Consider the following 20,085-nt stretch of genomic DNA (forward strand, 5'->3'; position numbering starts at 1 on the left):
TTACCACATGGAATATAGTAAATTTTTATTTTTTATTATACTTAATAAATTTTTTTATTTTGAATTAAATAAGTCTTTATGATTAATGATTGATTAATTATTGCTATTCAAAATATCATGTGTCATATAACATGTCAATAGGTTATTATTAATGATAACAATGATATAATCATGTAATATTTTTCACTTTTTACGTAAATATGAAATAACAAGGGATATTTTGATTTATGATAATTATTTAACTTTTAGTTATAAGGGTCTATTTAATTCAAAATAAAAATATAAAAACTTAATTGAATATAATAGAATTCAAAAACTTTTAAATCAAGTGATGATGAACCATTTTTTTTTTTATCGAAATTTGCCATTATTGATATTATAATACAAATATGGTATTGTAGGTTTAAATAGGGAGATTCAAGATTAAAGATGATCAACAAAGAAAAAAAAAAGTAAGCATCAAACCCTTGTACCCACAATTTATTTATAGTCGTTGACATCAGAATCCATATCAAGGGATGCTTTGTTTGGCGGCAATGACATTGATGGGGGTTACTACCTTTTGACGAGTTCTTACTTCTACATTTAACTAAAGAAGTTGTCCCCCCCGCTTCGCTAGGATTTCATGTGACAGCATCCATATTCTTCAATCCAAATTATACTAACTTTAACAAGCCTTAAAATGGACACCTACCTCTGAAAAATTAAGGTTCAACCAATATCCAAGATTAGACTCCCTAAATTAGCTAAATCCCTGTATGCTCATAATCTCATTTCCCTTAATTGTACTTCACATTTCATGCATGCGAATGCATCTCAAATCTGCTTTGCGTTATACTTCCGAAGCCTAAACAATTTGCAAAAACAGAGCATATTGGGAACAATGGTATCTTCTCCTCTTTCAATTCGCACCCTCTCTCTTGCCCTCTTCTTTATCCTCTTATTCAATCCTTCCCTCAGCTATGGCTACGGCCACTCGAAAGTGGTAATGACCCATCATGGCGGCCCTCTCCTCACCGGAACTCTCAACCTAGCCCTGATTTGGTACGGTAGGTGTGGCAGAGTCCAAAAGAGTACCATTAGGAACTTCATCAAATCCTTGAACAATGAAGGTGACAGAACCAACCTCCAGCCTCAAGTTTCAAGCTGGTGGAGGGTTGTTGAGAGCTACCAATCTGCCGTGCCAGGAGCACGCTATGGACGACGAAGAAGCCCAAGAATCATTGTAAATGTGGTGAAACAAGTTAGTGATCTTACCTATAAATATGGGAAAATCTTGACTACTGTAGATTATATTCCAAAGCTTGTCCATGATGCTACTAATGGAGATCCCAACCTCATTCCCGTCATTGTAACCGCGAGGGATGTCACTGTCCAAGGACTTTGCATGGGAAAATGTGCTGAGCATGGAGTTGTTGGTAAGTTTTAGTTTTGTTTCCTTTCTTTCAAAATGTTTGTGTTTTTTCCTTTAAACAAAGAATCCCTCCCTCCTGATAAAGTTGATAAATATTAGTAGTATTTAATTTGTTCCTTGATCTTCAACTTTGCAGAAAACAACAAGCCATACATCATAGTAGGGAACCCAGAAACCGAGTGCCCTGGATCATGCGGATGGCCCTTCCACCAGTCTAACTATGGGCCAAAGGGCATGGTCCTGCAACCACCAAATGTCAATATGGCAGCTGATTCAATGGTGATTGCCTTGGCAACAACATTGGCTGATACAGTCACCAACCCTTTTAACAATGGCTTCTACGATGGAAACATGGTCCATCAGGTTGGCCCTGGCTCGGCTTGCCGAGGCATTTTCGGCAGTGGTGCATTCCCTGGAAACCCTGGCAAGGTCCACATTGACCCCACTAATGGTGGAGCTTTCAACGCTCATGGAAACAAGGGCAGAAAGTTCTTGCTTCCAGCAGTTTGGAACCCCAGAACATCTTCCTGCTGGACTCTCATGTAGACTACTGCTATATGCATAAACACCACGCAGAAAGCAAATATATATATATATCTATATTCCAGAGGGGTCAGCTCTATGGGGACGATTTTGAAGATTGAGAAGCAATATGAAGTACATTTCTTTGAAATAGTTTCATGCTTTTCTTTTTCTCTTTAGATACATTCTTAGTATACAAACTAGTATTACAACTACAATTTTTTTTTTCTTTTCAATGCTACACCATATGAAAAGCTTTCCGAATTCTTTGATGGAATAAAAATTGATTCTAATTACTCAACAAATTTTTACATATTTGATCATATTGATTTGTTTTTTTATGGTAATTATTGGCTTGAGAAGGAAGGGGTATATAAGTTGTTGTATCTATCTTCTATAAGATGTGAATAGGATTCGTATGTAAAAGTTTAAACCAATGATGATTAGTAATTTGAGTATAAGATTTTGAAAATCACATGATTTTAATTCGAAAAATTATTAGATCAATGATGATTGGATTTGAATCATTACATAATTAGATTAAGATTTTTTTATCTCACTATCTTCATATTTGATGTAAATGAAATTGTCATATACATCATATAATTATGATTTGTTGAATTTATACATTTGAGTGAAAATTAAAGGTATATTAAAAATAAAAAATAATGGTGGTAAACATAAAGTTAATATATTTGCCGTTATTACATCATTCCAACTTTATAATTTTTGCAAAATCAAAAGGTTGATGCCTCTTATTTTTATTGGTTGCGAACAAATCTATTTTATTTTTTTGAAATTAAAGCAATTTATCAGACTCGATAAAATTCAGTTACATTCGTTTGAAAAATTATATCTAAAAATCGAGAAAGAAAGAAATAGTAATTCGGCTTTGGTGAAAAACCGAAAACCTCGGTTCGGTTAGTGAAGGAGCTAATATCCGAGCCGCCCGACCCGAATGTAGCCCGTGAAACTCGAAGAATTAATGGGTAGCAGCCCCGGAAAGCCCAAGCGAACCAAGTCCAAAAGCCGCGTAACTTTACGTTAGGGCTTTCTTTTCCTTCTGTCGAGACTCGAAATTTGAAAGGCAACTCTAAAATCTCCATGAACGAGTTACCACCGAGTCAGTCAGCTACATAATCTTCCACTCTCCAAGCTTTTTGAGTTGGTAATCTATTATTACTTTAATTTTTTTTTATAATTCTGTCATAATTATTAGCATTTTAATTAATTGTCTCAAAAGTTTTGAAAAATTCTTCTTCATAATCTTAACTTTATTTATTTCCTTGAGAAATTGATCTAATTTGCTATAATCAAGTATTTTTATACAAATTTTTAGCATACTGTTTTCTTTTGATTTTATTGATATATCTTGTTTAGCCATTTAGCAAAATATTAAATCTTAAAACAAAGGGAACAATGTACAATAAGGTAAACAAAATTATAATCTGTCGTTTCGTGTTGGCGAGTTTTTAATTAAACTGTTTGTTTTGTGATTCTGCACGTGTCGTTGCATCATTTCTGTGTTTGGTTGTTGCAATTTTCGTTTGCAGTCTTGTATGAACGAGAATGTGGAGAGTTTGGAGTGTTATATGTGTCATTATTGACGAGTGCTCAAGTTGATTGACACATGAGGGTTGTTCAAGTCTGTCTTTGAAAATGATGTTTCAGTTGTAGAGATTGTGGATATCTATGGCATTTTTTTAAAAAGTAGTTCATGAACTAATGTTGCAGGTTTGGGGGAATAATAGGACATTTAGATGTTGGGGAAAGGAAGGAAAGTGTCCAGTAGGGGAGAGACAGTGGCTGCAAATTATGCTTTTGGCCCTGCTGAAGATGATATCATTATAAAACACAGGCTTCTAACTCGCACCACTACCACAAGAGGTGAACCCCCATTGAAGAAACTTCAAAAGAAGTTTACCTCGTTTGTGCTGGAGGTTGAGAAGGATGAAGATAACTATAATGAATGCGCAAAACTTTCCAAGTCTTTCTTACAAGAGTTATCGACGTTTGAGATTCCTCTTTTAAAGAGTAAAGCTGTTATTGATGCAAATCTTAGAGAGAAGGAGAACTTCAATGAGTTAAAAGATGAGATAAATAGGCAGATATTACAGGCACAGACTGACATAGAAGATCTAAAGAAACAACTGGAGGAAAGTAAGATTGAGAGGCAGCACAAGGAGGAGTGTGAGGCAATTAGGAAATTGATTTCTGCACAACCACCGAGATCAGAGACACAGAAAAGTATAACAGAATTAGAGAAAGAAATTGCAGCATTTGAGGCAGAGAACACTGCTGGTTCAAGGTTGCTAGAGCTCCGGAAGAAACAGTTTGCTCTGTTATTACATGTGGTATGTCAAAGTCTGCTTGTAACTTGCTTGCTTTTTCAACTGTTCCTGTTCTAACTTGATCAAATTGAAGCTTGGTTTGTGATGCTTGATATATAGGGTTAGGTAATGTACCTTGATTGTGTGAATATGTTTTTTTGAAATCCCTCTCCATGAACTTAGTCTTCTTCTGTATTATGTTTTACAGATTTAGTGCTCTGGTTGAGTCAAAGATATTTCGTAAACTAGCTCATGCTGCTTGTATTCCATTCTTAGAAGTTGATACCTATTCACCTTATTGCCTGGGTTTCATGTAGATTCTGAATTTTTGTTTGTTTTCTTTTGCACTCTGGCTCTTGAATCTTCCCTGTGGATTTAGTAATTTTCTCACAAGATGGATATGTGAGAGCCTGGCTTATAAATTATCATTTTAAGCTGCAAAGATTGGAAAATCGGGAAGAATCCATTAGAAGTCAGTGGATGGAACTTATGTCTGTTTCCTTTATCAGTTTTATTTTGGTCTGTACAACTTTATTTTTTATTAGATTTTAACATATTTTTTCTAAGTATACGTTTTCAAGGGAAACATCAGTTATTTGAGCTGGATAAGCAGATTGCAACTAGAAAGTTTCCCATATTACCCTCAATTTAAGCTTGGTCTTTCTATTATTCTGACTTTTAAATTGAGCTTTCAAGGTCATGTATTGGCATCAAGCACTGCATTGTTGTTGATCTCACGCAGCAATTCACCAGAATAGGTTCCATATTCTTTAATGACTTATGCAGACATAATTTGGAATTGAGTTGCTCCATAATGCTTTATTATGGTCTTTTCTCACATATACTCTTTGCAAAATCAGCCATATCAGAGTATCTTTACTTGTTTAAATAACATTTTAAGATGTCATCGTTCGTACAATCCTGAGACTGAACATGGTTTTAGTTTTGTGATTGTGCTACTTTAGTTTGAGATGTATTTGTCACCATTCTCATCTGTTGTTTCTTTCTGCTTTGAATTCTGTTATCCTCAGGGCAGTGCCATTATCTTGTCATTTTCAGAATTTTGTTTTGCATGGTAGTGGATAAATGGTAGAATGATGGATCTGCAGTATGCCTAGCCACTTAAAATATTAGTTGAATCTGCATTATATGTGTTACTAAATTTCCTCATCATGTTACATCAACCTTTATGCAGGTGGATGAGTTGCAAAATACCATAGAGGAGGAACAAAAGAGTTTGATTGAGGAGATGAGAATGGTGACTGAAGAGCAGAAGAGTGGAATGGAAGATGCCAATGGGGGCTCAGAAGCAATGGCTGTTGATTAGCTGGGTGCTGCGTCTAAGTTTTGCTGTTGAAGGTTGTGTACTTCTAAATTATGATCTGTTTCTATTCATGCAAATACATTTGTTTTATGGTTCAATGTAGTGAAGCATCAGATTATTCTTCACTGTTGTTTGGGATATATTGAGAAAACATTTGAATTACTAATGATCTACAGTCAGCACTCAGCATAGGATGTGAAAAGGTGGCTTCACCCCTCATATTTGATACTCTTTGTCACTTAGCCCATCAATATTCCTTGTAGTATTATGGTAGTTGTGTAAACAAAATTAATGAATGTAGCTATTTAAATTTGGTTTCAAATTAAGATTGCAAACTGTATTTAATCTGTGACAACTTTTTTTTTTTTTTACCTTCCATGTGCTCCGTATATGGGAACTTTAAATTTTGGGACCTCTATTTTATCTAGTTGTATGAGCAAGATCTTTTATTTTGATGTTATTTGATAATTAAGTGTCTTGTTTTAACCCTTGGGAATAATGAGTTGAAAGGGTTCTATTCTGATGTTATTTGAGAGATTTTTCTTTTTTTTTTGGGTGTGAATCAGGTTTTAGAGACTTGCATGTCGATCACTTTTTCTCTCCTTAAAATGCAAAGAATATTGAAAATTGGAGCTTAAACTTAATAACTTAACCCATCTATTAGTCGTGCAAACTAGCGAAAGTTCAGTATACATTTGCTGTAATGAAAGTGTATAAAAGGTGCATCACTGCTATGTCTGGAAGAAGGCACAATTATTTAAAAGCCACATCACTACTACGTCAGGAAGAATGCGCAAAAAAACTACTAAATCTTAGCAGAAGACCTTGGGTAGTAAAACTAATTAGCTTTATTTTGTTTTGTGGACCAAGTAAGAGCTGGTTGTTGTTGCAAGAGTTGAGTGGGGATTAAATAATGGTGTTAATTTATTTTTAATTTTTAACTGGGCTGAGGGTTAGGGAGTCAAGTGGGGAATGTGATGAGAGCAGAATAAACCCAGATGACTTCATCAGATCACTTTGCAGAACCCCAGAAACAGCTAGATCTCACATAAGCATATTAGAATTTATTTAATATGGATTATGACATTTGTCTTTTTGGGTTTTTATTTGTGCATGTATCATGATCTTCACACTTTTTTTTGATTGATAATGAAATGAATTATGTTGGAAGACAAAAAGATTGTTAAGGTTTGCATTATTTAGTGCATGCTTAATGGTCTTCAGATGCCAAAAGCTTGGATTACTTCTGGTTTTAAGATTGCAGTACAACTAACTTGAGAATCGCTGTGGATCTTAATCACTGTTTTGACGAGATGGTATTTTGTCATTTCTGCAAGATTTGAAATGGATGTTTACAGTTGAAGTAGCTGCCTTGCACTAGAGACTGTACTCACATGTCACCTTGATTGCCGTTTTGTATGGTATATCCAAGCAAGCGCCAATGCCAGATTTCATTCTTCTATTCAGTTAGCTCTCCCGGTCAGTCATTGTGAAGAAATAAAAAGATTCAATGCAGTACTTGGAACAAATTCGAGTTCCATAAGACTTCTGCCAACTGTATTTGTCCTATTTGATCTTGTCAATGGCATGTATGAGCTCTTTTCCAGGTGATGTAAAGCTCCCATTGCATTTGCTTCATCAGCTAGCACATTGACCTCCAGCTTGTAGAAACTTGCTCCAATATCTTTCCTTTGCAATTGCAATTTGGAGTCTAAATTTTTTCAGATGTTGCAGCCTGCAGGGCTTGATGCTTACAGGCCAATATATCCAAACTATATTGTAAGCTTAAGGTCTATTCCTGCTTAGCCGGCCTACTATATATTATTCAACTTGGGGGAGCTTGAATTGGACTTTGGTTTGGCGGATCCAATTAGAAACTGTTCCTTCCCACAGTGTAGAACAATAATAGAATGGAGGACCATGCCTAGCTTCCTAATAGAAAATTTATAGGAACTATACTTTAAATAGGGTATATTTTAAAAAACGTGATGACGCAGAAATGTTAGATCTGCAGCTCCCTAAGCACGAGTAGCATTATTACCTTATTTGTTTTTGGGTCTAATTATTGGGTTATAAACCAGGTTTGTTTTATCCGCCCTTAGTCCTGAGTCTATGATGAAAACATCGTTCAATCCTGACTCTTTAGAATAATCACCAGACAAAGCTGGCTGATCCGTTTGTTTTGGCTGTGAAACGTATGATTTATCGGCATGGTAGTTGTTAGCGTATCCCTTTCGCACGTGAAATGCAGTAAACCGAGGAAGATCATAACTAAATTTACCATAAGATTGCTATCCAGTAGACTGTTAGGTGTCCTGTTTTACTGCTTATGGTATAACATCTGTTAGGGAATTCCCAGCTAATAGAAGCTCTGGAATACTGAGTTTGCGAGAAATAAAGAATGATAAGCTTGGGGGATGTGAGTTAGCTACTGGCAGCTTCCTTTGAGACCCAGCCACACCACCACAGAAAATCCCAATTGCGGCACTAACCTGACCATTGTTACTGCCTCGCCTGCCCTACCAACCTCGCCATCATATCTGCATTTGAGAGAAGATATTGCTGGGTGTGGTGGCTATTATAGCTAGGGTCAATGCGTCGTACCATGATCAGTTCTAGCAAGTATATATGTCCATAGACATTAAAACAAAAGTTTGTCAATAGATCACTAGTTCTTGTTATATTCTTTCAACTTTCGAATTGTTTCTTTCCTTCTTTTAATATCCGGATGAAATAGATATGTCAAATACCCCATTCCAACAAAGCCTAAATTGTTTTAGGAGTAATCGAAATTAACTATCTACTCGTAGCAACAGGGTCTGGTGACTAATTATAAGAGGTTTTTGAACCATCAAAGGTCGGGACTGGCCTCATATCTTCGCATTACTATACCTATTCTGGAAGAGAAATATGGGAGAAAGAAAACTATTGTTATGTAACGTAAGATTCAATGAACTTCATATCCATGTACAAAAAAAGGAAAAAAAATGAATTTTTGTAAGGGTATCCATTATTATTTGATATACTAGTCCTGTCAGAGGATCTCAGCCCATTCTCAGCATTGGATAGTTCTTTACCATTAGCTGCTCATCATGTTTCGATTGACCTTCCTAGGCCTTAACAATAGTTTTATGCATTTCATGTTGTGAAAACAGACCAAGAACCCTAACAGAATTTACAAATGTATAAATATTTTAATGGAGAGAAAAGCTCTGAACTTGAGTGTTTTTCATGATAAAATTTTTGGGATTTAGCACTGCTATATGTAACAATCAACATATTTGGCAAGGTAGGTAGGGTTAGTTGTTTTCTAAGGTCAAATGGCATACCTACTAAATATCATGGAAGTCCCTTCTTGGACAAGGTTAGCTTGTAAAAAGGGATTTCTCCAAAGCTCTCTTATACTTATCTTTGTTTAGAAAAAAAATACTTATGGTGTGTTTTTTTTCATCTTTCCCTTCTATCTTAAGGCAAATAATGATACAATTAATCTTAAGTTGAAATTTAACAGCAAATATTTTCAACAATAGTAAACAACATGACAACTTTGATATAAACCCTCTGTCTTATTGCAGCACAACTTCATTGTTCTAGAAAAATAACAAATGGTGAGAGGGACTGTTAGGTTTTTGGATGGCTTGCTTTTATCTATAGCTTTGCATCAATTGCTTCTATTTAGTGGAAATAGTCTTACCTAATGAGTAACAAATAGTCTTGACTTTTTATCAGGAGGCAGATATAACCATCTATTAGTTTAGCAACAAAGCTTTGGCTTACATGTTTTTTGGAATATTTTATTTCATTTATTTCAAGTGTCATTCTCTATGATCTTCATTAGACTGAGACACTGCCAATGACAATAGAAATACTCCTTAAGCATTTGTTTTTTCTTTTGGGTCTTTGGCTTTGTTTCTGTCAAATACTAATACAAGTTTGACATGAATTTGTCTCCTTATACATACAAAGGTCAAACCCCTTTTCTAATTCAAGAAAGAACAGGCCTTTTTCACTCATCAATTTCGTGTCCAAATCGATCTACAACTAACTTGTTTTATATTCATCCACTGCTTTTCCCTGTCTCCTCCTCCTCCTCTTTCTGGTGATAGGCATAGCCACGAATGCAAATGGTGCAGAATTAAACAACCATTCAAAATGGAACCACATGCATTTAACCATTCACTTTCCAACATAATCGAATCATTTGACATGTAATATTCAATGGTGTATGCTGGAAATCTAAGCAAACAATAAGGACTCAAGAGGAAAGAAGTCTTTCTGAAAATATATATAGGAAAAAAAAAATCCAAGGTGGTATGGCAAATTATACTGTTAAAGAAAAAACATACACAGAATGATAACTTCGTTTTACTTTACACAATGGCACCTGGCCTGTATTTTTTTTTTTGCTTCCTTGTATATTAAATCTAATGAAAAACCAATTCTCTTAACTGAGCATAGCTGGGTTGTCTACAAGTTATTAAACCAAAGTCTTGATATATTGAATGGAAAGCTCCATATAACTACGAAATGGTCCATGACTGCGATGATGCCTGGCTGCAAATCAAGAAAAAAAATATATAAATAAATGAACAATATGTATATTCAGCAATGGCAAAAAAAAAGAGAAGAGAAAATGAGGTAAGCAGTGCATTAATTTAGTCCACAGGACAAATAGACTAATAATTAATATATACTTTAAAGAAAAATTAATTTCATACTTACTCTATAATATCTCTCCAGTAAGAGTCACTTGCTTCGTCATCCATAAGATCTCCCCAAGCTTCAAAGGTGGTTGAAGTAGATGAAGGGTTAGAGATATCATTTGGGTTAATCTTATTTTCAGTTTGATTAACATGAGTGGTGGGATGTCCGGGTGAGGCTGGAACTAGAGCTGGAAGCTGTGGAGTTGAAGTTGGAATAACCGGAGAGGAAGAAGAAGAAGCAAATTGATCGTTGTTGTTGGAACAAATTTTTGAGTCTTTCATTGGCTGATGATACTCACTGAACTGATGTGGTTGATGTTGAGAAGCTTCCAAATTGAGAAAATTTGACTGCAATTGTGTAAGTTCATGTGGAGCAAAGGCAAATGGGAGATTTCTATTCTCTTCAAGCTGAGAATTCATTCTAAGGAGTTCATATAGCTGATTTTCCCGCAGAGATGGCCCTGCTAGAAGGTTCATTGCTTCCATAGTTGGAGTAGTAGTACTACTACTAGAACCTAGGACTTGAAGTATGTTATGCAACAATTGGATTTTGGCAAGCTGGGCAGCATCTGACTGCAACCTGAGAGCATTGTCTAAGGGAATATTCATCAGGCTACTAAAGTTGGCAGCAGCAAGCAGCTGTGGCAGGTTAGCTAGAATGTTGAGATCAGTTCTTGGCCTGTGTGTCACTGGATCAATCCCCATTTGAAGAAGCTTCTTCTTCAGATGGGTGTTCCAGAAATTTTTGATCTCGTTATCTGTTCTTCCTGGGAGATGGGTTGCTATTGCGGACCACCTGAAAAAGCAAAACATAGCATTTTAAAAACATATAAAAGATAACCAGGCTGTCGTTTAGCTAGTTGGCTTCTAAACAGAAGTCCAACACAGTGAAGATAGTAAAAGAGAGATTACTTATTGCCAAGAACTGCATGAAGATTGATAATGGTTTGCTCTTCTTCCTCAGAAAACTTTCCCCTCTTAATATCAGGCCTGAGATAATTAGTCCATCTAAGCCTGCAACTTTTTCCACACCTGTTTAGCCCAGCTAGCTTTGGAAGTGCTCTCCAACTTCCATGGCCATGTTTTTGAATGTAATCTACAAGAATACTGTCTTCCTCAGGCGTCCAAGGCCCTTTCTTGAGGCCATTTTCATCACAGCAAGGCGATCTTCCCATCATATCCCTGCAAAATCAAAACAGCTACCATCATGAGAAAGTCGCCCACTTTGTTACACTAGTACAATTGCAGCAAGAAATGGAAGGATATCATAAAGGTTGGAAACCTTTGATTGGATTATTGAAAGAGCCGAAAGGATAGGATATAGTTAGCGTTGGAAATGTGACTGAGTGGGAGCTTCTTTATATAGTGTGTGAAGTTGACGTTCAGGAAAATTAAAGCGGAAAGGCTTAAGGATACAAGAGAAGTATTTGCCCGTAATTCGATGTGTCATCTTGACATGTATAAAAGAAAATTACTAAGGTATCCTTGTCTACAAAGTTAAGGGTTTAAGGATTACAACTTCCAAATAAAATAAAATAAACTCTACATAAATCAACGAAAGTTTCTTTGTATTCATATATATTCATTTCCAAGTTGTGTAAAAAAAATATGTATATGCATTCCCATGTAAGATTTTCATAACTAAAATTTTAACTACAAAATATTAAAAGATCAAGTCTAGCAATCTTTTTCTTTTTTCCATTTTTAGTCAATGATTATTTTCTAGTATAATAAAAGCTAATTACTTCTCTTTAATTATTTCACCTATATATATATATATATATATATATATATATATATATATATNTAGCTTTTTTTTATTGAGAGAGACCACAAGATTATGACCAACTGTAATAGCGTTACTTAGAAGAAAATTATCTCTAAAAACAAAATTAATGGATATTTAAGGAAATAAAAGGAGAAACATAGGTCAGTACCATGTTATATATGGTATACATAGCATATCAATCTTGGGTTGATATATATAATGGTTTATATTATTAACTTCACACCATTGACTAGGATATGCCTAAATCAATGGTGCATGGGTCGGCTTTATCTCTTTATAATTATTTGTAGATATTTGGTAATTGAAATATGATTGTGTAGCTTGGGACTTCATTTCAATACTAAAAGGAATGGTGGAGCATATATCATTCAAACAAACAAAATGGCTTGGCTATTTTACTTTATTATAGATTATGGAAAATGTTAAAGATTCCGAAAAGAAAAATCAAATAAAGAATATTAAATCTTTAAAAGTTTGTATTATTTAAACTTATTATAATTATTTTTATCTTGTCGTTTTTAAATTAACACATGGCATGTATAAATGAATTATAACTTGCTTAGTGAGTCTAAATTTTCATCAAATTATAAGCAATTTTCATTTCCAATAAAAAAGAATAAAAAGCACACAAAAATATAAGGACCAAAACTATATTCTTTAAGGGTATAGTAGGGATAATATAATAGACGTACCCCTAATTTCAACCCTAATTATACGGCTTTTCCTTGTTGAACAAGGCACCCAGGGGTCTATACGTACCCCTTCGCCACCTTTCTGTGTGCTTTACGCTAAGGAAAACACACATCAGCAACTAAATTACACCAATTTTGAGGGTAGGTTTACACGTGGCAGTCAAACAATGCATCATATGCCTAAATTCTCTCATTTGGTTCAGTTCAGAAGAAACCGCCCTCTAAACAACATTTATTCTTCTTATTTTTAATTAATTTAATTTCATTTTACTTTATTAATCATAGGTGTTTTTTTTTTCTGAGTTTGTTATGGTGTTTGTAACTAAGCAGCAAAATGCACGCAAACAGCAAAACTAATTCAGTCTTTAGATTGGACCCACCAAACCTCAACAACTGATTATAACATTAATTTAATCTGGTTACTGATTTGGATGTTTGTTCATATATATATTAATATCATCAAGTGGAGAAAATTAGTCTAAACAATTTGGCTTTGAAATTTCGTTTGAGACTTGATTTAACACATTGGATGAAAGAGAGTGTCGAATAATATAGAATGCATTAATTCTGCGAACAAGGGAGATATAAAATATAGAAGGAACAAGGGCAAATTAGGGAAAATTCAAAGAAGCAAAGGAGGAGGAGGAAAAGTTCTAGAAAATTTTCAACAGTGATAATAAATGACTCTATGTCAGAAAGTCCCATCGTATTAAATCCATGTAAGTGCCTCAATTTGGTGAACTAAAACATTTATTGAGCTTACGTACTTTTGTTGGCAATACTATTCATATGATACAAGGAAAATAAGAGTCTAAATAAAGTGATATGAATAATTTTGTAATACATATTTTTTAAAAAAGTTTGCATTATTTAGATATATTATTATTATTATTATCTCTTTTTTAAGAAATTTTCAAATCATTTGATATAATTCAATCACACATAATTCGTGACCGAATCTTCTTTTTGTTTTTTGTTTTGAAACTCGATAACATGATTGATTGAGTTCCCTCTATTAAAATTTTTATCAAAACTTTTTGACATAAGTCTTAAAAAAGTTTTTAAATTATTCATAAAAATTTAAATAAATTTTTATTTTTTATTGTGTTCAATCAAAGACCTTATACATTTATTTTAAGTTAAAAATCTCTTATGATTAGTGATTAATTAATTATTGTTAGTCAAAATATTATTTGTTATTTATTAATATTTGATACTAATGTGACATACTAACATATTATAATAGATGATGGCTTGACATGATGATATGATTATGTGAATATTTTTATTCGCGTCACGTGAACATAAATTAAAAAGTAATATTTTAATTAATAACAATTTGTTAATTAATAAGAGTCTATTTAACTCAAAATAAAAATATAAAAACTTGATTAAATATAATTAAAAAATAAAAATTTAACTAAAATTTTTAAACTAATTAATTTTTTTAATATTATATCATATTTTTATTAAAATATTATCACCTTTTTATGACTGAAATTTCTAATAAACAATACTATCTCATACATCTTAACTATATATGAATATTGTTGCATACAAAGGGTAGTGTTCAGAATCCCCAAGTTGTGCGTTATAAGCGCAATGCATGTCGGCCCCATGCGTGAACAAAATATTCAACATAATATACTTCATTTCTTCTAAAAAAAAAAAATGGAAAAGCAAACATTTATGACAGTGCATTACTATTAATTAGACATTGCAATCCAATTTCATATTTGCTAAATTGATGTTAGAGGAAATGTAAATTATATCATAGTTCCCTTTCTTAAAATAATATTGAAAATCACATATCATTGCATACTGATTTTTCAAAAATGTTCAACCTTGCAAAGTGTTTGAACTTTCCTTTGTTCCTATTAAGTAAATTATAATTAATTGTGGTTGTTCTAATGGTTACTGTTAATTACTGAAGACTGTTAAAGTGTTGGATAGTTTGACTGTTTATAAAAAAGAAAATAGACATACAAAATGTTCTTTATTGGATTCATGTTATTATATGAGTAGTTAAACAGTTGAAATTAAGGCAAAGACAAAATAGCATATAGTATACTCTAAGTTTTGACCATTGGAGCATTGGAAGTTATCATTTCCTAACCATAAAATATAATTTTGAAGCTCATGCAAATAAGAAGCCGACAGCCCTTGGTAACCCAAATTCATACACAGAGGAGTAGAAGGTTGACACTCAAAAGAATTAGTTTATTACCTCCTTTGACAAGTTAATTCTATGAAGAAGAAGACGAGGCAAAGGAAGGGGTTTCTTATGTTATCATCCTAGGAGAAGAAAAAAAAGGGGCAAAAGGATGTGTTTCGGCTAGTAGTTCAGATTAGAACCAAACCCTTTTGCTTAAATTAAATCAATTCCCACCGTGGAAAGTATAGTCCACAATGTTAGGTTGCATTTTGTTTGTTACTTGCAACAACAAGATGGACGATCTATTTGAATATGGGGGGCTTTGAATTTCTGAAACGTCTTCATTTACTTCTTATATTTATTAAAGCTATTACTGAATCCCTTATTCTTAATTTTCTTTTTTACCTTTTAATTTTTGCAATTGTGTTCTCAGGCATGACAGAAGCTATCATAAATAGTCCTATATCAATATGTGCAATCATGTGATTGAAATGGACTGGATATTGTTAATTACAATATGAGCGGCTAACTTTTTATAATATATAGGCACATTTTGTTTAGGAAATCTGCAAAAATTTTTAATTAATCTTACGGAAGCCAATCTCTGTATTGCCATTTGATTAAAACGACAATTTCACATATATCACATAATCTTGTTATATATGTATCCAGTGATGTCAACTAATAATATCATTTTCATATTCGATATTTCTAATAACTAGAGATTATGATTAGGGATGGTAATTGGATGCATTAAGTCAGATTTGGATTGAATCGTTTTGGATTCAGATCACAAAATTTTGAATCATTATAAGTTGAGATTAATTGTATTATGAAACAAGAGTTTTATCTTATTACCAATTACCCCTTTGTTGAAATGAAAGTCCTATAGAACATCAATGAAAATCAAACACACACCCAAGGTCTGTAACCTAACTGAGGACCTCAGCACTTGGCTAAAAAAGGCATGTCCTTGGTTCCAAATTATTTTGATTATTCAAAGATATCAATTGAAGAAAAAGAAGGGGATGTTAGATGCTGCAGCCTTCGTTTCAATCTTATTAGGTATAGTATGATTAAGCTCTTAATCTCAATCACAAAAAAATAAAACCATTCTTTGAAGTTGTCTATATATATTATTATAATTGCAAATTAATATGTTTCGCTAATTAGGTAGCTAGCCGCCTCCGAATCATAGCCAAATCCAGATCTCTCTCTCTCTCTCTTTATCACCAAAATCTTCATTAATTGCCCGAAATGTTGGGATCCATGTTACTTAATTGTTTTAATCAAAGAATAATTAGATAATAGTTAAATATATAATCTTCCAACTAATTTTTACTGTCTGCCTTTGCACAGTTCATCTCCCTTCCACCAAACAATGGTTTTAATATTGTGGACCACAATCTATTAATATCTCCCTTCTGTATTATTATGATTATTTTTTAGGGTATGAATCAAACAAATTTATACATGTTCACTGAACCGGGAACATTAAACCTTACACAAATAAAAAATATAAAAGACTTTTTTGTAACAAATTTTATATTTTGTTGTTGAAAAAAATAGATTCAAAGGTAAATCATTGCTTGGAGGCTGAAATTTGAAATAACTATTAAATTAAAGCATATAATAAAAATAACAAAATTTTCTAGTTCATATCTATGTAAAGTTGTATTATGTGCATGCACTTGATTCCGCAATACATGAAATCAAAATTCAGAAGCTGAAGATTAAATTATTAATTTGGAGAAAATATACCTTCGTCACGTCGGCTAATTTTGTCTCTTTTCCCCTTTTACGGCACAAAGCTAAATCTTTAATTTCCTCTTTAGAGCCCCAAGGAAATCTGCTTCAGTCATTCGAAACACAGGGATTTGACTCTTCTGTCTCCTGTGATCTACAAAGTATTTCTCTACATTTTTTTTGATACATATATTTGGGATATTAATAGGTGTATTAATCTTCTAAATTACGGTAAAATGTGTTACTTAGAGAATAAGTATTTAAGATTAACGTCAATGAAAGATTATAGATAAGATTTGAAAGCTCAAATTATCTATTATCGAAACAGATAATTAATTATATATTTATTATTTAATTCAATATATATGTGTGTATAAGTAGACACTGTGGCTACAAAAAGAAAGAAAGCAACAACCACTTAATAACACCAATATTTAAAAATCGATTATTCAGATTATGAAGAGAGCCAGTTAAAGAAAACAAATTATAAAGAAGAGTTATATGCTTCCATTGGTACGTATCTTGGGTGACATTTTATTATTTGAATAGAGAAGAATCGTAGAAGGGATGGAAGGGTTTGTCTCTGATTGTGTAATACATCAAATGAGTGTAAAAAGGAAAAAAAGAAAGAGAGGGTCAAACCTCCAAACTAATAACTAACTTTTATTTTTAATTGCCAATTTGCTATATATATTTTAATAAGTCTATTTTGCACCTTGAATTTATGATGTTGATATGAATGTTCATTTTAGAGTAACAATTTTTTTTTTAAGCAAACAAAGAAGTGTTTAATTATCCAAAATATAATTAAAAGACGTGCAAATGGGAGTGATAACATATGGAAAACTTAAAAAGCCGAATGGGAAATGATCATTGCCCATCAAAGTCGTCATGATGATGATTATCGGTGGAAATGGGAATTAAGGAGAGAGAGTGTGAGGGAGCTGCCAAAAAATAAAAAACAAAGGGGTGGGGGGAGTTGACAGTCAATGGCTCATACGACATAGGAGAATGACAGTCAACCAGAATCCTTCCCAGGTCGTCATCGTATCATTGCAATTCACTTACGTATGGCGATTTTCATACTACTTGTCAAGCCAATTAACTAAATTTTCCTTGCTTTTCCAGCTATATACCATATATGTCCTTTTATTTCTTTTTTTTATTATGTCTTAATATTGGTCAAACAAGAGATATATATATATGTTCATCTATCTCACAATAAATAATTTAGAATAATTTGTCTTATTTCTTGGCCCTTAGAATATATTATGATCTTCTAAATAAAGACACTAATTAAGCAATTTAGCTTTGTATTCTCTAATTTCTTCTAAAAATAGTTTTTGTTATTATACATCATATGTTATGCCGTGATATGGGCTTTTATATAAGTGTAATTTAAATATATACATACATGGGTAACTTATTTGTACTTCATCAGATAAGGTTATATGACCTATAAGTAATGGGTGGAAAGTATTTTGAGAGTATTCTCTTGTGAGTATATATTTTCCCAAAAAAAATGAACATTTTGAATTTTTTTTCCTTTTTACATATGACTAGGATGATAATATTGTCCTTGATTGTTCTAGAAGAAGTATGAATATAACATGGATTGTAACTTAAATGAAAAAGGAGTATCTATTGATGAGGAAGACTTAACAATGGTAACTTCTTACCAAAATACACAAAAACCAATGATAAATTGACATGATCCTCAAGAACAAAAATTAATATTAAAACCATATTTTTCCCTAGAAAAAAACACTAAAAAAAATTCATGGTGCAAAATGATTTCTTAAATCTCCAAATGTTTGACAAAGCATATGTATGTTGACATTTTTTTTTTGGATAAGTATGTAGATATGGATGTTGACATATTGATATTTTTACATACCAATATATAGATGCATTGCAAAGATATTATATATTTATTAATTATTATCATAATTAAATTTTCTTTTTCATTTTAAAGCATGATATTAATTGGAGAAAATAGTTTAGGCACATGGCAATGAAAGGATATTGACACAAGCAATTTCATTAAGCCAAAAAATTTCCTTATAATATAATATATAAATAAATATATGTAAAAGTAGGATACAGCACATAAGTTTGTCATCATCACTATGCTTCACTAGTCAAATGGGGAGTTAAAAAGCGTAGCAGAGCTTCCAAGGGTTTTCCTCCTAATCCCTACCTCATTATCTTTACTTACAAGTTACATTGAATTTTTGTGGTTTTTCACCTATTTCTTCCACAAACAAGCCAAGCTCTTTTGAAAAAAAAAAATAATAACAACAATAAAAATACTATAAAAACCTTTAGATATAGTTAAGTTTTTCCGATTTTTTAAATAAATCGTCACTTATCATTTAATCTTCCTGAAATTTAGGTGATACTTTAAGACTAATCTAAACTAATATAACTTCCCCACTTCAAAGTTTTTCCCTAGAATAGAATAATCTAATGAGAATCACTCAAAACCCTTTGTTGATTTTATTCCTTATTTCTTTTACTACTAATTATTCAACTGTTTGTTCAAAGCAAAGTAGTTCGAACAAATAGTGGTTAAAACCAGATGTAATGGGTAGAAACTTAGTCATTGTTTTAACCGTTTCAAGGTAGTTAGCTAACAAGTTTAGTTTTAAAAATAAGATGGGTGTTTTTTTTTTTTTAAACTTTTGAGCTTTGAAACAAGGTGTGAAAAGTTTGATGCCGTGACGAATTCAATGTTTGCATGTGAGGTCAAAAATTAAAATTTTACCACATGGTTAATTTTGTTGTTTTGCTTTAAAAGTTGATGTAATTTTTTTTTTTAATTTAACTTTCATTTTGCTTCACCAAGTAAAAGTTAATCTTTCACTTTCGTTTTAGGAGGGTAAAAAACACATAAAGTCAAGATGGTTCCGTATAGTTAAGCTCTGGGTTAAAAAAAGGCAGTAGCAATTTAGAGAACGGCAAGGCAAACATCTTAGATAGGAAAATTAACATGTGGAATTACCATTGTAATTATTTTTTGTTTAGGTGAAGATATGTAAAGTAACGTACTTTTATAGACAAACAAATAGTTAATTAATTACTTGACTCTAATTAATCTTGCCTCTTTTAATCCAAATTACTGCACGCATCTAGACACAAATTACGAATTTGTGATAGATACATGAATTTTGTCATATTTTTATTTTGGATTACATAATATATATGAAAGGTAACCCTCTCTCAATCCAATAAATTTTATGTGCACCTTTCAAAATTCGAGTTCGAAATTTTCAAAATGAGTTTCAAGTTTTAACCTTTGGAATAGTGTAAGGCAAGCGAAGAAAACATTTGATTATATACATAGAAACTTTTATTTTTATTTAATTAATTATAAGGAAAAAAAAGAAAAAACAAGCTCAAGTTTATTT

At 32.5% G+C, this 20,085-nt stretch overlaps 3 protein-coding genes across 4 annotated transcripts; 2 read left to right on the plus strand and 1 right to left on the minus strand.

The window, feature by feature from the left end:
• Positions 787-2,241, plus strand: LOC18599531 (protein EXORDIUM-like 2). Its single transcript, XM_007029544.2, has 2 exons — positions 787-1,418; positions 1,551-2,241. Exons 1-2 carry the CDS (start codon positions 800-802, stop codon positions 1,958-1,960), a joined length of 1,029 nt encoding a protein of 342 aa, XP_007029606.2. The 5' UTR covers positions 787-799; the 3' UTR covers positions 1,961-2,241.
• Positions 2,929-7,385, plus strand: LOC18599532 (THO complex subunit 7A). 2 transcript variants are annotated; one of them, XM_007029545.2, is made up of 4 exons: positions 2,929-3,104; positions 3,671-4,290; positions 5,462-5,625; positions 6,928-7,385. In XM_007029545.2, the coding sequence occupies exons 2-3, from the start codon at positions 3,697-3,699 to the stop codon at positions 5,591-5,593; spliced, it is 726 nt and encodes a 241-aa protein (XP_007029607.2). In that variant the 5' UTR covers positions 2,929-3,104; positions 3,671-3,696; the 3' UTR covers positions 5,594-5,625; positions 6,928-7,385. The 2 variants fall into 2 exon arrangements, with proteins under 2 accessions (XP_007029607.2, XP_017977716.1); XM_018122227.1 differs by lacking the exon at positions 6,928-7,385 and having other exon boundaries at positions 5,462-5,935.
• LOC18599533 (transcription factor MYB39) lies at positions 9,884-11,616 on the minus strand. The gene is made up of 4 exons (XM_018121173.1): positions 11,576-11,616; positions 11,206-11,475; positions 10,313-11,089; positions 9,884-10,144 (listed from the first exon to the last, which is right to left on the minus strand). Exons 2-4 carry the CDS (start codon positions 11,469-11,471, stop codon positions 10,111-10,113), a joined length of 1,077 nt encoding a protein of 358 aa, XP_017976662.1. The 5' UTR covers positions 11,472-11,475; positions 11,576-11,616; the 3' UTR covers positions 9,884-10,110.

The sequence above is a fragment of the Theobroma cacao genome, chromosome 5 (assembly GCF_000208745.1).
Source record: "Theobroma cacao cultivar B97-61/B2 chromosome 5, Criollo_cocoa_genome_V2, whole genome shotgun sequence".
NCBI lineage: Eukaryota > Viridiplantae > Streptophyta > Magnoliopsida > Malvales > Malvaceae > Theobroma > Theobroma cacao.

Coding starts and splice junctions, on each gene's coding strand:
- LOC18599533 (XM_018121173.1), bottom strand. CDS start 11,471: ATGATGGGAAGATCGCCTTGCTGTGATGAAAATGGCCTCAAGAAAGGG. Junction 11,090..11,205: donor CATGCAGTTCTTGGCAATAA/GTAATCTCTCTT, acceptor TTGCTTTTTCAG/GTGGTCCGCAATAGCAACCC. Junction 10,145..10,312: donor TACTGGAGAGATATTATAGA/GTAAGTATGAAA, acceptor CTTGATTTGCAG/CCAGGCATCATCGCAGTCAT.
- LOC18599531 (XM_007029544.2), top strand. CDS start 800: ATGCATGCGAATGCATCTCAAATCTGCTTTGCGTTATACTTCCGAAGC. Junction 1,419..1,550: donor TGCTGAGCATGGAGTTGTTG/GTAAGTTTTAGT, acceptor TCAACTTTGCAG/AAAACAACAAGCCATACATC.
- LOC18599532 (XM_007029545.2), top strand. CDS start 3,697: ATGTTGGGGAAAGGAAGGAAAGTGTCCAGTAGGGGAGAGACAGTGGCT. Junction 4,291..5,461: donor TTGCTCTGTTATTACATGTG/GTATGTCAAAGT, acceptor ACCTTTATGCAG/GTGGATGAGTTGCAAAATAC.